We start from the raw sequence: 19,874 nt of genomic DNA on the forward strand, positions 1-19,874 counted from the left end.
CCATGAGTTATGACACTCCGGACAGCCGAGTCGGATGGGAACGTCTCGGTGAAGTCTGATAAATCAGCAGCTGCTGCATTTGGTTCGTGTTTTTTTTTTTCCTTTTTTCCCTAGGAGCTCTCACGCTCCCGATGAGCCTGAACTTCGGAGAAAGTTTATGAGCACACACGCACACACACACACACACACACACACACACACACACACACACACACACACACACACACCATAGCTTTTCTGCTCTCAGGCATCCCGCTGAGAAACCCACGGCGAGTGTAAATGCGCAAATCTGTTTTCCGGCGAAACGGACGCAACAACTCTTGACTGTATGCCGTCCAAACGTAAAGTAGCAACGCGGGTGCTTAGCAACCCCTGGGGTTTTGCTAGGGAAGGGGGTGGAGGCGTGATATTTCGTGGTGGATCTCGGGTTAAGGAAAGAGGAATGCTTGGAGATGATTCGAGATGATCAGAAAGCAGCTATAGCAATAAATAAAGAAAGGAGTGTGTATATCATGTGTCACGTTCTCGGTTTCTGATTGGTCACATGGAACTAGGTTGAGGCTGTGAGGGTCATTGAGGAGACCATAGACAAATGTTTGTAGACACCTGACAATAAGATCCTCCACTCTTTTGACGAGATGATCTAGATCTTGTGGCTGAAGGAGCACAAATCTCCACAAGGGTGTGTACAAGGGGTAGCTGAGGTGAGGAGGCCTGGATTTCCATTTTAATTCAAATGTATGAGTTCTACACGGTGGGTGAAAATTCACTAGGTGATATTTAATGGCTATAGAACTTGGCAACCTTGTTTTCATGTAGGATGGTGGTTAGAACCAGCGTTTTCCGGTGCGTTGGCTTTGGCGACACGGACCTCATGAATGTCCTCCAAGAAGTCCAGATCTCACTCCAAATCCTCGCAAACTGGAGGACTTGGAGGCACGGATTCAGGAGGGTGTCAGCAAAAAGACATTCAGAAGACATTCAGAAGACATTCCATTCCAGGCCATATCGTTGAGAAAAAATGGTCGATGCCTACGTAGAAATTTAAAGATTTGACATTCTCTCGATTCTTTATACCGCAAGGTGAACGCCGACTGTTTTGAAGGACCTGAACCTTATTCGATTTTTCCAGCATCTCCATATTTGGCCCCTTCCTAGAAGCAGCTACAGGGTTTTTGATGTCCACATCCTTTCCCACAGGACAACCATGAGGCTTGTACACACCTTTACAAAAGGCTATTGAGTCTCATGAACAGGTGGTAGCTTAGTGGTTAAGATCCGAATGTCATGAGTTCAATTCCTCAGGGACGTACCATGCTGCCACTCCTGGGCCCCTGAGCAAGGCCCTTAATAATCCCATTCCAAAGCAGGGTGATTAGTGTAAACCTATTATTTTTTTAAATAGATGTATTAGGTAGCTAATTAAATATGATATAAAATAGGAAAAAAAAGATGACAAACTTATAAGAAAAAAATAATTGGAATGTTGAGGTCTTGCAGATGAAAGAATTCACTGTTGCTCAGTAAAAGGAAAACAATCAGAAGGGAAAGGTTTAGAGAGGAAATGAGAAAATGAATTTTTATAGGTGTATCAATAACTAACGAATACAATCGTCCCCCGGAAAATCCGCACATTTTGGATGCACCCCAGCAGCTCCTATGGTACTTGAGTGAATTCATCTGGACATTGTCACTTTAATACTGTAATGTACAGTATTTGACCAAGTACACAGTTTAAAATGTTATTCCTAACGTTCCTGAACATTCGTTCCCGCTCAGGATTCCTGCGGATTTGAAGATAATCCGCAACTTGTTGTTAGTTCGGTTCCAAACGAGAACCCGCAAATTTTCCAAACCGCGAATTAACGGGCTTTTACTGTAAAACTGCACTGAATGCTAATGTTGGAGTTACAGTCTCATACCGTTTTTTTCTATAGGAAGAGATGGAGATTCAGCTGCAGGCCGAGCAAGAGGAGGAGGCGACCCGGCAGACGGTACGGGAGCAGGAAAGGCGGGATCGAGAGCTGGCAATGCGAATCGCTCAGAGTGAGTCGGAGCTCATTCCCGAGGACACGGGAGACGGTGGACTGCGCAGGTACACACACTTTTTATGTTTTTTGTTTTTGAAATCTTCAAAATATACGACTTTTATGTGACACTATTGGTATTTATTGCTAATTAAAATGATTCGAATACTAAAACTTTTTAAACAATCCTGTAACCAGCAGGAGATTTAATATCACATGACTTACATAAAAAAAAAAGAAGAAAGAAAATTGACCCCAGTCATAAATTTTTAGTGCAAAATTATATATGTAGGTCTTCTGCACACCCAAAAAATCTTTTACAGTTTCTCTTTACATCTTACTAACTTTATGATATATGGATTTTATCATGATAAATTATTGGTTTAATTATTATAATTCTATAAATTACAATAAATTATTTTCACATTAAATTATCATTTTAATTCTGTTAAAAAATAAAAAAAAACAATTATATATATTATATATTTTAAATAATAAAAAACTACAGAAAAATAAACACTAGACAAAAAAGAAAATACCCATATTTTTTTAAATGTAAATTTTGTTATTTTTGAAATACAAACTAATAGCTTGCAATATAAAGAATTATTTTTTAATGTTAACTTGTAATCACAAAAATTTATATAATAATAATAATAATAATAATGAGATATATATATATATATATATATATATAAACTCATACACTGTCAATGTTAAATAGATTTAAATAATAATCAGTTTTAATAAAAAAAACAAAAACAAATTAAGATTATTTATTACTTACTCGTTTAATTATTCAACAATGGAACACCTATAAATATGGATTTATGGAATGAAATAAATTCTGGTCAAGTCTGGTCAAATTAAATAGAGAATATATACAGTATATAGCACTGAAAGTTTTGTTGCCCAAAATTAGTACTAGATTTTAAAAGTTGTTGGTATGTTAAAACATTCGGCTAAAAAAATAAAAATAAATAATAATAATTTTTAAATAAAACTAACACACAGTAGAGTATTTGAACAAACTAATTAAAAGAATGCATTGTTTTCAAGATGAAAAGACAATGCAAAGATTTAAACCACCTTCAATGTAGTTAATGTTAAAAAGAAACAAAGTTTTTATCTATTTATAACTTAATTTTTATTTTTGACCAATAGCTGTTCAATAAAAGCGTGAAGAAATTCCTTCCCAGACGCAGGAAATGTGCCTCCTCCAGATGAAGATGTAGTTCTAAATAAGAATGCGAATGTGATGCTTGTCTTCTGCAGCTCGCAGGATCCGACATGTCTCCGAAGAAGAGCTTCACCCCGCAGGAAACATTTTAACCCCTGATTTGTTTGTTGTTATTCTTTTTCCCCTCAGTAACGGCAGCGTCCCGTCGTCCCCCGAGAGATCAGCGTAAGATACAGACCCTTCAAACTCGACTTGTCCCTGATCTGACCTCATAAATCCCATTATCCAGCATGCATCACTGATCTGCTCATCAAGCACGCCTCACAAATGCTTCCCCACTAACGCTATTAACATCACGGATGTTTACTTGTTAAACATCGCCGCGATCGGAAAATCAAAACGGATATTTTTTATTTTTTTTGCATTAATGGCAAATGGAAAAAAATGTAATCCGAATCGCAAATCCCGGGAGAAGCGATCAATCTTTTTCCCGGCTCAGATTGTGTCCAGTTTCGAGACGCTTCATCTAACCCATGTTTTCTATTTTCGCAGTGTCCCGGCCCCCCAAAAACTCAAGAGCTTGACCATGTAGGTTAAAACAAGCTTTCATCTCTGCTGTCCGAGTGCGGCCGTCGTCAACTTATACACTTGACTTAAACTTAAAAACTCGACCGTGGACAGATTGCGCTAGCATGTGGCGCTAGCACACGTTCACACTGTAGCATCTGCGAGCACGTAGGATCTCTGTAGGATCTTCTTGAGACGCGCTGCTCTGCAAAACAGGGCTTCACACAACCTTACCTAGCATAAGGCGTTGTAGTCTTGCCAAACACACACTCTTACACATATACGCACATACACACGCTCACTCGGGGACTCGCGAGGATTCAGATTAGCATAATACTGGCTTTCTCGTAGCACAGCATTAAAAAAAGGGAGGTTTTTTCCCCCTGGGGATTTTTTGTGCTCATGATGTGAAATCCATCTTTAGTTAATCTCACCAGAGTAATATTTATTTATTTATTTATTTATTCGGTTCGTTATTTGGTTCGCCGGCCATACGGTCAGTTAGTTTGCTGGTTTGGACTGTAATAATATATTATTATGATAAATATTAAATATATTTTTATATATATATTTATTTGTGGTGAGAGTAGAAAGGAGATGAAGAAGAACCTGGAGAGGTGGAGGTATGCCCTGGAGAGAAGAGGAATGAAAGTCAGTAGGAGTAAGACAGAGTACATGTTTGTGAATGAGAGGGAGGGAAGTGGAGGGATGTGGTTGCAGGGAGAAGAGGTGGAGAAGGTGAAGGAGTTCAGGTACCTGGGGTCAACAGTACAAAGTAATGGAGTGTGTGTTGGAGAAGTGATAAGAAAAAGTGCAGGCAGGGTGGAGTAGGTGGAGAAGAGTGACAGCAGGAGTGATTTGTGATAGAAGAGTATCTGCAAGAGTGGAAAGTTTATAGGACTGTGGTGAGACCTGAGATGTTGTATGGTTTAGAGACAGTGGAATTGAGTAAAAGACAGGAGGTGGAGCTGGAGGTAGCAGAGCTGAAGATGTTAAGGTTTTCGTTGGGAGTGACAAGGATGGACAGGATTAGAAATGAGTTTATTAGAGGGACAGCTCATGTAGGATGTTTTGGAGACAAGGTGAGGGAGGTGAGATTGAGATGGTTTGGACATGTGCAGAGGAGGGACATGGGGTATATCAGTAGGAGAACGCTGAGGATGGAGCCACCAGGAAGGAGGAGGTTTATGGATGTGGTGAGGGAAGACATGCAGGTAGTTGGTTTGAAAGAGGCAGATGTAGAGGACAGGGGGGTTATAGAGACGGATGATCTGCTATGGCCCTTACCCCTCTGTGCCCCAGGGGCACTGTACCATGGCTGACCCCTAGATTCCTACTAGAATTTCAAGGTGTTTTTTTTTTTTTTTTTTATCGTTTAAGTCATAAATCATCCTTCCACACACAGAAAAACAATCGCAAGAATATAGCGAGATGAATGTTGTGATTGGTTGAAGTGTAATATTATGACATCAAAAAAAGAGGCGGAGACAAATTAGTTATGCGGCAAAAGCAATTCCGCGATAAACCAGCGGGGAGCGAGATTCTAAACCGATGTAAAGTGGGGGATTAGTGTATAATTAAAAAAGTTAATTGATTGCTTGAGATACAAATATTGACTTCATAGTACCATGTAATATGATCACAGATCCAAAGCTTTTATTGGAAGTTAATGGGAGTTTGGGCCGATTTGAGCTTCTGTTGTGGAAAGAGGCTTGTCAGTAGTTTGGTGCATGTAACTTGGGAAGCTGTTTGGAAAGTTCTGGACTTAGGAATAAGAAGAATAGCAATAATAATAAGCATTAACCAGCAGGATAAAAACCTGTACATTTTTCAGAAATTAAATTCCAGTCGTTTGAGCGCTACACACAGCAGTTACGGTTTGACGTGACCTTAAAACTTAACCTGTCTCACTTACCTTGGCGACGCACAGACACGGGATCTATATCCCGACATCTACCCACATTTCGATGTTAAGCTTCACACACACACAATAAGAACACACGGCTTTCTGCACAGTCTGATTCTCCAGGGTAGCACTGCTGGTGCACCCCGATGTCTGTTTGGCTAATGTGCTATATCATCATTAATAAAGGATTACGCTTTAATAGCTCTAGACCTCCAGAGCCGCTAACGCTGCGTGACCGGCGAGTTTTAATGCGCGCACGCACACACTTTCAGACCCTTGCTGGCTTGGCTAATGCCATCTCTTCTTCATAAATAAAAGAATAGGATTAGGAAGTGATAAATGTGGAGGCGCATTCCTCCCTGCACCCATGCAGTGTCCGCTTTGTCTTACGGCTGGATATTAGAGTTTAGGAACTCGAATAGAACGAGAGCTTGAGTGTCCATCGGGGGACACCTACGTGCTTTTTGAAGGTCCCACACCTCTGTGAAGATGTTCCAATGGATTTTGTGGAATTTGTACTCATTCCGCCATAAACACACATCACATTTCGAATATTTTTCATGCCTCCGATACACGATATGGAGAAAGTATTGGGACACCTGACCTTTCCAGTCATACGAGGTTCTTCCGCAAACTCTCAACCACGAAGCTAGATTGCATAGGACGTCTTTGGATGCAATTCGTTCGAACTAGGAGACCCGAACCTGTTCCAATGCCCGAAGACAGCTCCGTGAAGATATGCTTTACACAAGTTGGAAGATCTCCTGCTGTAAAGCCCGGACCTCAACCCTATCGAACACCTTTGGGATGAGTTGGAAAGGCGCCCACCAGAGAGCTCTCCTTGTAGCTAATATCTCCACAAAATCTAGTGGAACATCTTCTAGAAGAGTGGAGCTTATTGTAAGAGGACTAAATTTAAAAAAATCAAAAAAGAAAACAAAAAGCACATAAGCTTATGTTCAAGTGTCCACAAACTTTTACATAATTTAGGTAATGTTTGAGGTTAGTCTTCTATAACTATAGATTGGGACAGGATACTAAGTGTAGCGAGACATGTCTGTACCCCTAAGTGGAATAATTGGTTGGTGTTTGTGTAAATGGTTTACCTTTCTGGACCTTTTGTTTTGTCTGGGGCACCGATTACACAAAATAGTCTGCAGCCTTGACGGCCTGTATTTCGACACTGTCTGAAAGAATAAGTAGAAAGAAACTGCATTTTATTACCGAAGCCGGAATTTCCGCGGTACGGTACATAATTATATTTTTTTACACTCTGGGATAAAGTTATAGTCACTCATATACCATGAATAGACGATATTCACGTGTACTGAACGGTATTCTAAACTGTGTGTTTTGTGTGTGTGCGCCTTTATCATGCCATACAGGGAAGAAATGGCCCAGGAAATGTCCGAGCTTCTGGCTAGGTGGGTCACACAGCTCAGCTCACCTCCGTCGAATCTCCAATCACAACGGGCAGCAAGAATCAACCTTAAATATAACTGCTCAAGTTCGATTCCTTCGGATTAAATTAATCAAATTCCGATTGAATCGAATGCTGGATTCAAGTGTCAACTGTGAATAAATATGTGAACCATTTAATTGATCGTTTATTGAGCCCCTCGGATTGGTCTCGATTAAACCACTGTTGTAATTGATTCACCAGGAGCCCTTTTCCATTAGGCTCAGATTTTGCTTCCTTCTAGATCCTTCTTTACAGATGATTTATATATTTTTATTTATTTATTTATTTTGCATGATCACAATCTTAAATCATTATGATGATTGAATTGAAAAATCTGCTTGTAATTTGCGAAATTCTGCATTTTTAGACTAATATATATAAATATACAACCACACACCCACACACTTATAGTTGTCTCATTCACCACTGTTAAAATAATAAATACATGTATATGTAGTCCACTGTATTGACCTTGAGGCTGTCCATAAAGGGAGGCTGGACTATTTCCTGCCCTACTGTGCCGGTGAGCTGAAGCGCCAGTGCAGTAGATAGTTTTAAACCTGTTTAGAGATACAGTGCCTGAGTGACATTAACAAGCGGCTCTGGCGTTAATCCCTTGAGCTAAAAGGCTTCAGTGGGCTGCCTGAAAAGCCCGGCGGAGGATCAACCGGGCCGCAGAGGTGTGTCAGGTCACTGTCTTCTCTCTTTCTTACACATCTCAAGCTTCACAGATCTTTAAATAGCCATTAAAGTGTTAGGCTCACAGATGTGATCTGGCTCAACGATTAGTGTGCTGCCTGAGTGGCAGGGTGGGAGGATTGTAGGCGGATACTGTGATCCTATCATTTAAAGGTGTAAAAGGAAGAGAGAAGGTGAGACAGATCAAGGCAGAAAGTTTCGAGGGCGTCTACTTTCTGCAAATGTTTATAATCCTTATGCCTGTTCGCCATAACCGTGCACAATGACCTCCAAATGTCCTATAAATTGCATTATTGTGGTATAATTCACCCCAACTAACCTTTTGTTCTTTCTCTTTAATACCCGCCCTGAACTACTGCTATCTCCAGTGAGAGGGAATCCTTGGTGTGAGAATTCCTGTGCCGTTTCTTAAACGCCTCAATGTTGTGCTTTTGTTTTGTCTTTCTCGCATTGGCGATTCCAGAGGTCGGCAAGTCCAAGCCACGAAGGCCACGACGGCCACGACCGGCACCAAGAAGCATGACCTTAGCAAGTGGAAGTACGCAGAGCTCCGAGACACCATTAACACTTCTTGCGGTAAGACAAAGACTTCCTAAGAGGGAAGTGGTCCCCAACCTTCTTTGCGCCACGGACCAGTTTAATGTCAGACAATATTTTCACGGACCGGCCTTTAGGGTGTGGCGGATAAACACAACAAAATAAAATGATATGACCATAAAAACTGGTATTTTCTAAATATAATAATAAACGTGAATCCACTGTGACTGAGGCATCATGACATGCATCAAGAGTGAGTCATAGACAGATGTGATGTAGAGAATCCGGAAATTTTCCTAAATAAAACATTGTTCAGAATCAGATAACAAATCAAATGGAAATAATGTAAGTTATGTATTCCTTCTGTGCGGCCCAGTACCAATTGACCCACGGACCAGTGTTTGGTGTCCACTGTCCTTAGAGATTCAACAGCACTTTGTTGACTTGGAAACTTGGACATGAAGCAAAAGCACTGTTCTTGTCTCCAGGAAGGTACAGCTCTACCTCTGCCATGTTAATGTGTATTCTATGTGACTCTCAGGACACACCTCGGCTATGTCATTCACTTAGCAGTGAGAGAACGTGCTCGAGAAACAGTTTAGCGAAGAGAAACTCAAACTACATATCAAATATCGGTCACAAATTATTGGTCACTTTCTAAATAGTATAGCGTATCTACTAATAATTATATATACATATGGATGGATGGATAGATGGGTAGCCTTTTCAAACAATGCATGAACACACAATTACCTCAAAAACAACTTAATCCTGCTATACTAATCACATCCACACCTAATTAGCCAGAACATAATTACCACAATTAGAGTTTAAAGATAATAATAAAGTTAATAAAGATTTTGGATGGGTCAATTGATCGCGGATGTGGTTTACCAACGTACAAACGAATATTTACTTCAAACCAATTGGGTTCTTTTGTTTTTGTCTGCTTTCTGAACGTAATAACTATGAATCATTGGCTGATTTGATTAGCAAAAGAGACCGTCTTTATTTATTTTACTTTATCCATATTGTGCTCGAGTTGAAATTGATTGCTGCTGCACCGAAGAAGAAAAAAAGCAAGCTCTCATGTTAAGAGCCGGAGCTCCAACGCTGCTGGACAACAGGAACCCAATTTTAGGGAAACTGAAAACTCAATTTATATCCTGATCCTACCCTTCCTTTTTTTTTCAAACCAATTCTTTCATCTCGCTCTTTTAAAGATATTGAGCTGTTGGCTGCGTGCCGAGAGGAGTTCCACCGCAGGCTGAAGGTCTACCATGCCTGGAAATCGAAGAACAAGAAACGTAATGCCGAAGCCGAACAAAGGACTCCCAAATCCCTCACGGACTACGGTAAGAGCCTGGAATTTACTGCTCCGTACGTTCAAAAAGGTCACAACCGTTATGGCTGATTAGGGTGACATGGGATGGACTTGAAGCTAAAGTAAATGTAAAATGGGAAGTTTTCTTGAGTTCAAATCCCAGCACCACCAAGCTGCAACTGCTGGGCTTGTGAGCAAGGCCCCTCACTCCCAACTGCTCAGTTGTACAAATAAGCTAATTGTAAGGGCCAGTTGGAGGTTAAGAGGCTTTGCAAAAGCACCTTGGTGGTGCTGGGATTTGAACTCGCAACCAACAATCAGAAGTTGCATTGTAGCTGCCGTATCCTGATCTGGATCAGGACCTCTGTCCCGTTTGCCACAACGTGCTATTTTTATGCATAGTGTTGCAACAGCTGCTGGAAGGTCTGAGGAATAAGACGGGCTGCTGAGTTTTTTGGTGGCAGTGTATCTGTACGGATAAGCGGATATGTGGATGAAGGTCCATAGTGAGGAATGGTGGGAGTGGGTTGTATTGCTGGAGTTTAGTGACCTGGAATGGAAACTAAACTTCCGCATGAGTTGCCGGTCGTTTGCACGTTTGTGTGGGCTGGCAGAGGAATTTATGGCCCTTGAAGAAAAGACTGTGAGGAATCTAATTCCCATAATTAAGCGTGCCGCGGTCGTATTATACAAACCCGGAAGCTGTGCGGAAAACCGTGTGGTGGCGAATCGTTTCACTTATCGCTTTAACCGTTTAACATGGCGGATTTTTTATTTTGTTCGGTTAATAGAAAGGTCTATCCCACTCCTCTCAAATGTCAAAAGACATTTTTAGACATTTGAATGGTGTCAACTTTTCAAAGATGGCCGTCGGCGACGAACCCGTGGCGGTCATGGTGGCCCACTGATGATGAAGTGGAGCAGGCGGTCCTAAGATGGTTCAGGACTGCTGAAATCTTTTGATGCCTAATCTTTCCAGGTGTCGGTTAAACGCTGGGTTAAACGCAGTTTGCGATCTTTTGAAAATTTGATCGATTCTTAAGTCCCGGTTTGACTTCAACGCCCCTCGTATTTCGAAAAACGTTCTCTAGAAGTTCGCCAGAAAAGTAATTTGCGTTCGGGGGAGAAACAGAAATAGATTGAAGGAGTGGGCGGGATCAGTCAGAGACCCTTCGGGATCAGGGATTAAAACTCCAGATAAGCAAATACAAATACATTTTAAAAAAACTCAACTTGCTTTAATGTTTGTCTGGTCCGTCTAATTTGTGACTAGGCTCTCCATAGACAGGAAGTGAAATATCTAACAATGCTTTGTCGGATCAACACCCAGACGTTTGGAATATGTCATAAGTCCAGGGGTGAAGTTGCAGAAATCAAGTATCTTCTTGGCGTCTGAAAAGTCGGCGTCGTTCACAGGCTCACTTTGATTCCGTTTTGTTTTTATTCCCGTACTGCGAACCCGTTTCCGCCCTCTAACACAAGCGCTTGGCTTTGCTCAGGGGAATTCGTCGTGCTGTGCGTGGGTATGTGTGCATACAGAATGTATAGATGTGTGTGGAAGCGTATATGCGTGTGTCACCCCATAATTACACATTCCTTTCATCTGCCAGTTTCCAAAATTAAGCGAGACCATCTGTCAACATAGCAGATAGTTCTCTATGTTTCTGCCCCCAACCAAATAAAAAACCCTATCTGGCAAAATCTCCTGTTTATACAGTAATGAGTTTTTTTTAAATGTAGAATACAGATTTTTTCCCTCCTGCACCCGAGATAGACGTGTCAGATCGTTAAAATTAGGATTGACTTGCTAATGTGGTAACAACATGGACCTAAACCTCGCTAAACAACATGGACTAAAGTTGGTGGACACCTGAACATATGTGGCTTCTGAACATCCCATTTCACATGAAGTCCCTATTTGCTCTCATCGTGACCTCCACCCTTCTGGGAAGATGTTCCACTAGATTTTCGAGTAAAGATCTTCCACATATTTGGGATGGTTTCTCATCAACGCCCTGGGGTTCCATGAAATTACGGAGAAAGAACAGGAAGTTTGAGGATGGATTTGGACTGTGGTTAATGTCAACAGTCTGCTACACTGACTCAGGACTACAGTTTGCTTCTGAGCATCATCATTGCACCTCGCAAAATTGTTCCTCCTAAATCCAAATTAAAATTAATTGAATGCTACAACAATCCAAAGACGTCCTATAAAATTGTGTGCCTCCAACTCTATGGTTACAATTTAAAGAAGAACCACATATGGCTGGAAATAATCAGGTGTCCCAATACTTTTCTCCATAAAGCAATGTAAAGAATTTGTCAATTTATTACACAATAGCGATGATTCAAACAAAAAAAAATATCCAATAAAGTCGCATTGTTCTTTCGTTTAATTTAACATTTAGGCCTCATCGTTGCAATAACAAAGTTATTGGAAGTGGCAGCTCACTGGTTAAAGCTCTGGGTTACTTATAAGAAGGTTTGGAGGTTCAAGCCCAGTTATCGCCAAGCTGCCACATTTAATCCTCTGTCCTGCAGGGGCGCTGTGCCCTTAATCCTCTGTCCTCCAGGGGCGCTGTTTCACTGTGCTGTAAAGTACATGCTACAAATAAGAGCTGTTCATCGTCGTCTGTTTAAAAAATAAATAAATAAATACATATAAAAAATGTAGTCCTGTTATTACTTGCATTATAGCAGCAGCAGCAAATTACCAGTCCTCCAGCAAACTCGGGATGAAAAAAAGAACATAAATCAAGGCTAGGTTCTTGCTCGTTCAAGTAAAATCCCACAAAGGGGCCCATATTCAGCAAAAAAAAAATCGTATTTGTTCTAAAAGTCATAGGTACGTTTTTTTCCAAATGGAGAAGATTAGCCACTTGTGCTAAACACATCTTTGAAGTTGGTATCTGTGGTGATGACCATAAAAGAATACATTTCTTTGGCAAATAAGTAATGACATTTAATACAGAGTGTGAATCAGAGAAACCGAATGATGTTTAGTAAATATATAGTTGGAGACGTAGTGAATTTTCTAGCCGGTGTTTTCTGAACCAGATCACGTACCTCATGCTAAAAAAAGGTTTAATGTTCTTACAGTCCTGAAATAAAAAAAGCTCATATTTTACCTATTAATGAAAGTGAATATGAAATAATCCAGTATCAGATTCCTATATTTGATATTCTGTTTAAATAGTAACTTTTAATAATGAACCTTATTACCACATCCTAATATTGACTTCATTATCACAGTGATTACAGTCCTTTATGCGATATCGTATCGAACGTTGTTGTTAGCGAACGCTGACGGTCTTGTTTGAGCAAGATCATTTGGCGAATTCGTATTCGCGGATAAAATAAAGTAAAAAAAAAAGCTCTCGGGGGTGGACTGGGTTTCATAAGCCTCTAGCCGAGCGTCTGTTCCGCATGTCGCCATGGTGATGAGAAGGATGCGATGGCTACTTACAGCTCTGGATGATTATGCTTACTCAGCACACGCCATAATGCCACTTTTATGGTTATCATCACAGCCTTGGGTTTTTTTTTTCTTCGAATGAAAGAACAGAGGACAGATGGACAGATAACTGGAGACTTCCGGGCTTTAATGCGTTCCATAGGGACGACGTGCATCCTGCGTTCGACGTGTCAATATTTCCGTCAGTCTGTCACGGTTTCTATATAATCTGTAAAGTGCAACTATTTGTACCAATCTACCAAAAGCACTGCTTAAAGCAAGGAAAACGTTGCCACATAGTGCAGTTTCATGCAATATGCATATTACTTTTATTTGCCCTTTAAACAAAATAAATAATTAAAAAAATTCAATTAGAGAAATCAAGAAATCAGCAGAGCTCAGATATAAAGTGTATTATTGCCCAAGTAAAAGCATTTCGAGCCATTTGTTTTGTCCAAAACTCAAGTGTTTTGAGTTTAAAAGCATTGCATCATTATGGCTGTTTAAGAAATACCTTGTAATTTTATTTTATTTTATTTGTTTATTTTAATATCTCTTCAAACTGGACACAACGATGACTCGGGGTTATCACTCAGGCTTCAAAATATGGTCCAAGATCTGATTTATTTTCCTTAAGAATAACTTTTAAAGCTAAAAATCAAAAACCAAAAATTATTTTACCTGTTAAATAACGTCATATGTTATCAGTTTAGCATATTTGATGTATTTATCTAAATAAGACGCGGGACACGTTTTCACACGATTGTTAACACCTAGATAGTGAATTTTTTTCACGGATGCGAACGCACAGACGATAACGTGAACAGCATCAAAAACCGTCTGGACGTTTGCCTGAAGAAAGGTGGTGTCTCCAGCCTTTTTGTGACCTCTGTATCTATTCATACTGAGCATTGTTTTTGGTTTTATTATGTATAAAAGTGTTTACATGTGCCTCTTTTGTTTATAGGTCGTGCACGGCATGTGATAAATGTGTGTAAGTGGCCCTCGTGGTTGGTTTAACAATTCTAACAGCTGGGCTGCCCTCAGTACCCACATTGTACTTTACATTTCTCTGATTTATATTCTCCCCATCCTTTCCCTGGCTTCTGACTAAAAAAAACTTGTAGCATGCAAAAGAAAAAGATTTTAACCAAAGAAAAAACAAAGTGATCTTTAGCACCCCAGCATGGAGTACATTCGGAAACCCAAATGTTGGATTTGAAAGTGAGGCGCATATGTATTCTAAACAAACCACCCGAATCGAGAAGCAAACAGTATCTGATTTATAATGATGGAAAAAAAATAAACGCGCTAGAGAGCTGGAGATGTACTAGTTTGGGATTAAAGTATTATTGCATTGTGGGTTTTTGATCTAAGGATTATGTCAGGAGCTGTTGTGTCCGCATAATGTCTGGAAGAAATGCAATGAGTTTATAAGGTCCAATAAATCGGGAAAGCATTTAAACACACACTGCGCCTCTCGAACGCCGCAAACATTAAACGGTTTAACTTTAGTGAATGGGTTTCTTCGATTGATACAAGTTTTTAACTTCCTGATAGGGTTGCCCCCCCACACACACTTTTTGGAACTCAACAATCATTTAAAGGGTTCTTTCTTTAAAAAAAAAAGTTCCTCCGAGGAGATGAACAAAGAAACTGATGAATGATTTAAGTGATTGGCTGTAATTTGTTAGTAATTGACCAAGTTACAGTAATCCCCCGCTTTACCCCGGTTTGAATCGCCCGGTTTATCGCAGAATTGCATTCTCGGATAACACGATAGACCAAAATAAACTGATAGGGAATTCTTTTTATGGAGTTTTATGTTAAATTAATGAAATTTATGATAAAAAAAAAAAAAATTTATTATGAAATAAAGTAAAATGTTATTACAGTACTGTATACATAAAATAGCATTTAAAAAATAGTTTTCGTTTATTGCGGGCAGTTTCGGAACGTTAAAAGGGCGATTACTGTATAGTAAATAATTCTTACAGCAATACAGCAAGTGTATGTGGCAGTGGGTGCGTGAACAAGCATCATTCCTGCCGCACGGAACTAAATATTGTTACAATTTTATCGCATCGCAATCGTCAATGTAAGATCAAACAAAATTGCAAGCCGAACCATCGTAACTCCACAATCGGCAAGCGATCAGTGCTGATTTACGCTAAACGAACGTATTGGGAAACACTCACTTTTAAAGCGATATCTACTTTTTTCCCCAAACTGTTACCTTGAAAGTTGAAGGCGCACAATTGTATCTGACGTCTATGGATGCAGCAACAAAATCTTCCCTTCACTTGAACTCAAACCTGTTCCAGCACGACAAAGCTCGTAAGCTACATAAAGATTGGGTTGGATTGGATCTCTTGATAGAGCTCTCAACCCTGCTGAACACCTTTGAGATAAGGGCACCCCAGGCCTCCTCATTTCCTCACCTACATCAGTACCTGACTCCACTAACCACCCTTGTAATGGGAACAAATCCAAAAAATCTAGTGGAACATCTTCCCAGAAGAGTGGAATGCTGGTGTCCATATTGTGTAACTTTTCATCTGTAAGTTTGTGTTTCAGTGTTTTTCTAGTGATATTTAAAAAAAATCAGATGACTGTGTACTTCAGTAGAAACATTTTACACGTTTCTAAATCTATAAGGTCACCAATTTGAAAAACTGTTCTTGTCATGCTGGCACTTTTGGCCTCCGAGCCAGTTGGGGGCCCCGTAAGAATCTAGGGACTCTCGCACAGAACTCGGGAACGATGTTAGGGGAGGGGGACATGCTGGACGAGGTCCCAAGACATCATGCACACACTGCAAGGCAGAGGTGGGATTTAAACCCACCTAAAGCAAACCTGCTGAACACTACCCTCGTTAGAATGCGATTACGAATCTTACGGTCTGGTGTCAAACTTTTGTTCATACATGATCTACAATCTCACAAAACATGAGACGTCCTGGTTTACGTGGACGCGCGACGACTTGGGCTGAAGCCGTTGCCAAACTCTGTACAAATTATTTTTTTTTCTGGAACTTTCTGCTCTTTTCCCGGTCTTTATGAATATGCTAATGTGGCATTTTTAATCTTACTGGTACGCTACAGATTTTTGTGCTGCTCGGTCTGTGCGAAAGTGACCGGCTCTGCACTTTTCTCGCACTTTGCTAGAAAAAAACCCCGACTGATTTTTTTTATTGCAGACCGAAAACCACATCAGTAATGATTAGATTGGGGAGCGATCGTTGGTGCGGCGCAGCACGACGAGAGAAAAACTGAGACGACACTTTTTTCCTCTTAGTTTCTAACTGCTGTCAAATTTTGCTGACACTCCGATAAATAGCTTGCGTTTAAACGACTCGATGCGCCGAACATCGAGGATGCTTTAATAAGCTTTCCACAGGAGCTGGACGTTTAATAACGTCATATTCGATGTGCATAACGATCGTCTATTCTTTCCTTTCGGCATGTGACGCATTATAATAATGCTGAATAAGCGGTATAATCCAATTGAATTACATGTATAAATATATATTTTTTTAATTAAAAATCCCAATCCTTTCATTTATTTTTTTTAGGACAAAGCCGCTCAGATCACTAACAACCCAAATCATTTAGCATCTTATTCACACTGATGAAAGCAGCTTGAGCTCAAATTTATTTTCAAAGTTTTAACCCACATCCTGTCCACCTTTAAACCTAAATTTAAATCCTTGTAAAAATCAAAGACTTCCTACAATGAATCGTGTCTGTTTGCAGCCCAGAACTACGTGGCGCCTCCTCCAATTCCGGCCCGGCAACACGAAATCCTGATGAACAGGCAGCAACGCTATTTCCGCATTCCCTTTGTCCGCCCCGGGGATCAGTACAAAGACCCCCAGAATAAGAAGAAGGGGTGGTGGTACGCACACTTCGACGGGCCGTGGATCGCCAGGCAGATGGAGCTTCATCCTGATAAACAACCCATTTTGCTTGTCGCTGGTGAGTGCAGCTTTTATACAACTTTTATTTTTTGAATTTTTTTTTAAGATTAGTTTTGTAGCCCGCCAGCAGATGGCAGCACAGGGCTGCACGCACAGTCACAGGAAGCACGGACAGTGCAAGCTCTCATCACATGCAATGTTTCTCAGTGGAAACAACGTGATCTCACTTCCGCGCTTTTCAGGACATATTCTCGAAGTGGGAGAACTGCTGTGCAAGGGAACTGATTTTGAAGGCAATAGTGTGTAAATGTAGATAAATGAAGTACTTTCTGATAAACAGAGCTAATCTTGAGACCTTTTGATATCACCTCTTATATTTATATGGTGACTGCATGGTTTGTTGCTCCAGGGAAAGATTAGTGGTACTGGGATTTGGGGACCAGACCCAAGTCCAATGTTTAATGGTTCTCCAAGCCAGTCCATAAGGGGGTGTCAAGAAGCTCCACTGTTTTTAAGGATTCCAGAATCGCTGCATCATCAAGCAGAAAATTGGCTTCGAAATTCAGCGTATCCTTGGAATATGAGTTTAAATGGGTTTAAATAGTTAATAACAACTCTGGTCATTATTCGTGGTGCCGTGACCCTAGAGTATGGCGTCACTGGATTGAAAGATTTAGCCTCAACAATAACAATATACAGATTGTAACGAAAGACTTGTTTGATTGCGACCATATAAGCTAAGCGCCTTTTAAAAAGAAACATATAAAAAGGATTCTTATGACGGGATTATTAAAATTCGAAGAAAATACGAAGAATTAAGTTATATTGTGGCTTCTCTCTCAACTTTTTTTTTGTAGGTAAGGACGATATGGAAATGTGCGAGCTGAATTTAGAGGAGACGGGTCTGACCCGGAAGCGGGGAGCAGAAATCCTTGCCCGGCAGTTCGAGGAGATCTGGGAGCGCTGCGGCGGAACCCAGTATTTGAGAAAAGCTATTGAGAGCCACCAGGCACGGCCCACCTACGCCACAGCCATGCTGCAGAACATGCTCAAGTAGACACGTACAATCACGCACTCGACCAGTCAAGCGTTAATCCCTGGCCGTGGTGCTCAAACCGTTAAATAGATACAAACTCGCACACATACACTCCATATCTTGACCATACTGCAGAAACTGAACACACACATCCAGGAAAGTCATTCCAAATAATGCTCAAGCTCTCACACACACATACACACACTTCCTTTAGGTATATTTCTAGTTTTAATTCTCTCATAGGGAGCATTTAGATAGTAATTCACTCTTAATTTCTTAATTCACCCTTTTATTGACATTTTGTCTTTTAGTCTTTAAAATTAGTTCTTTTTTTTTTTTAAATTTCCCACATTTCATCGATATATGTTGAATTTGACGCATTCCTTCCTCATGCACATAATCCTCGATGGTAAATCCATAACCGTAACTATGAGGCCTTAACAACTGCAACTCCTTCGGTGACACGTTTTACGAACGTACCGTTTTGTATATTGTCTGATAAAATATTCACAAGCAAGTGTTAATAATTCTATCTTTCCTTCAACGATATTTCTTTTTTTTTCCTTTGGCGAATATGTATAGTTGTCACAACTTCCTTCTTAAAGACTAAACTTCTTTATTATTGAAACTTGAATAGAAAATTGAAAACTGAAATGAAGCTTTTAAAGTGGTGTGTCTTTTGAAATTTTTTGCACAAATTTATAGTTCTAATAATGATAACCATAGTCTTATATTGTTATATTGTGTAATTATTTTCATGGTAACGAAGGCAGTTTGTCAGTTTACACTCGGGTTAAAAAAAAAAAAAAAAAAAATTCAGGTCTAAAACTCTAAACGATGCACTCTTTTTTTTTTTTTTTCACCCTCGAGCGTTTTTTTCTAGCATAACCTTATAATCGTTAAGCTGTACCCGATGATCTTCCAGCTCCTACTGAATGTACAGAAACATTTTTACACAGTTTTACACCATGGCCTTGAAGATGTACAATTGAAAAACCAGACTGCGTTCCGTTGAAATCGTTCCTGGAATTGTCTGTGCGCTCTTTCGAGAAAATGTTGGAACGAAATGAACTTTTAATGATGTGTCTAAATTATACTTTTTGTTGCTGTTAGAGAAATTATATATAATGAAATGTATGCAATACTTTTACCTGACTAATACACTTTTTGAAATTGAGTAAGGACTTGTGTTTTTTTTAATGGTTTTTTTTGCCTAAACCAAATACATAATCGATATGACTCTCATTGGGCCGCTTTCATTCCAAGCACAAAGCTGAAAATGTTAAAAATACAGAAGAAAATGTGACGGGTCTCTTGAAATTAAAAATTATTTTGTTTCCTTTTTAGAAAAATGAAAATTTTTATTGCTGAAATTGCAAACAAGATTATCTGTGAAAACTAAACCTTTAAATTTAGTTAAATTTTAATTGTTAATAAACATTACAATGCAAATAAATATATATAAATTAAAAAAAAAAAAAAACAGAAATAAATGCATTACCTGTCCAGAACATTCCTTTTTTTTAACCTGCGGAACATAGTCACAATCAGAGTTCCCTCAGGAACATATTAAATGCTGGACCGCAAGTTTGTTTAGTCTACCTGTAAAAGTCTATTCAACTTGACAACGTACACATCAATGGTGTAAAAAAAAGTAATGAATAAATAAAAATATATACTTAATAGGGTTGAGACCAGATCCCCTGCTTTAAAGGAGTATCTCAACCCTATTGAACACTTTCATGGTGAATGTGAAACTAAAA

The 19,874-nt window shown here is 39.7% G+C and overlaps 1 protein-coding gene across 6 annotated transcripts in view; it reads left to right on the forward strand.

Moving 5' to 3' along the window:
• Positions 1 to 19,288, forward strand: part of myo6a (myosin VIa) — a 91,023-nt gene extending 71,735 nt beyond the window's left edge. For 2 of the 6 annotated variants that reach the window (XM_046872613.1, XM_046872614.1), the window contains exons 28-36: positions 1,938 to 2,095; positions 3,397 to 3,432; positions 3,760 to 3,795; positions 7,066 to 7,104; positions 8,305 to 8,417; positions 9,602 to 9,733; positions 14,124 to 14,150; positions 16,912 to 17,133; positions 17,933 to 19,288. In XM_046872613.1, the coding sequence (XP_046728569.1) occupies positions 1,938 to 2,095; positions 3,397 to 3,432; positions 3,760 to 3,795; positions 7,066 to 7,104; positions 8,305 to 8,417; positions 9,602 to 9,733; positions 14,124 to 14,150; positions 16,912 to 17,133; positions 17,933 to 18,132 (963 nt within the window). In that variant the 3' untranslated portion in view covers positions 18,133 to 19,288. The remainder of the gene's footprint in view (positions 1 to 1,937; positions 2,096 to 3,396; positions 3,433 to 3,759; positions 3,796 to 7,065; positions 7,105 to 8,304; positions 8,418 to 9,601; positions 9,734 to 14,123; positions 14,151 to 16,911; positions 17,134 to 17,932) is intronic. The other 4 variants (XM_046872608.1, XM_046872609.1, XM_046872610.1 and 1 more) reach the window with 4 other exon arrangements.
• The last annotated feature ends 586 nt before the right edge of the window (positions 19,289 to 19,874 follow it).

Source organism: Silurus meridionalis, chromosome 18 (genome assembly GCF_014805685.1).
Source record: "Silurus meridionalis isolate SWU-2019-XX chromosome 18, ASM1480568v1, whole genome shotgun sequence".
In the NCBI taxonomy this organism is placed as follows: Eukaryota; Metazoa; Chordata; class Actinopteri; order Siluriformes; family Siluridae; genus Silurus; species Silurus meridionalis.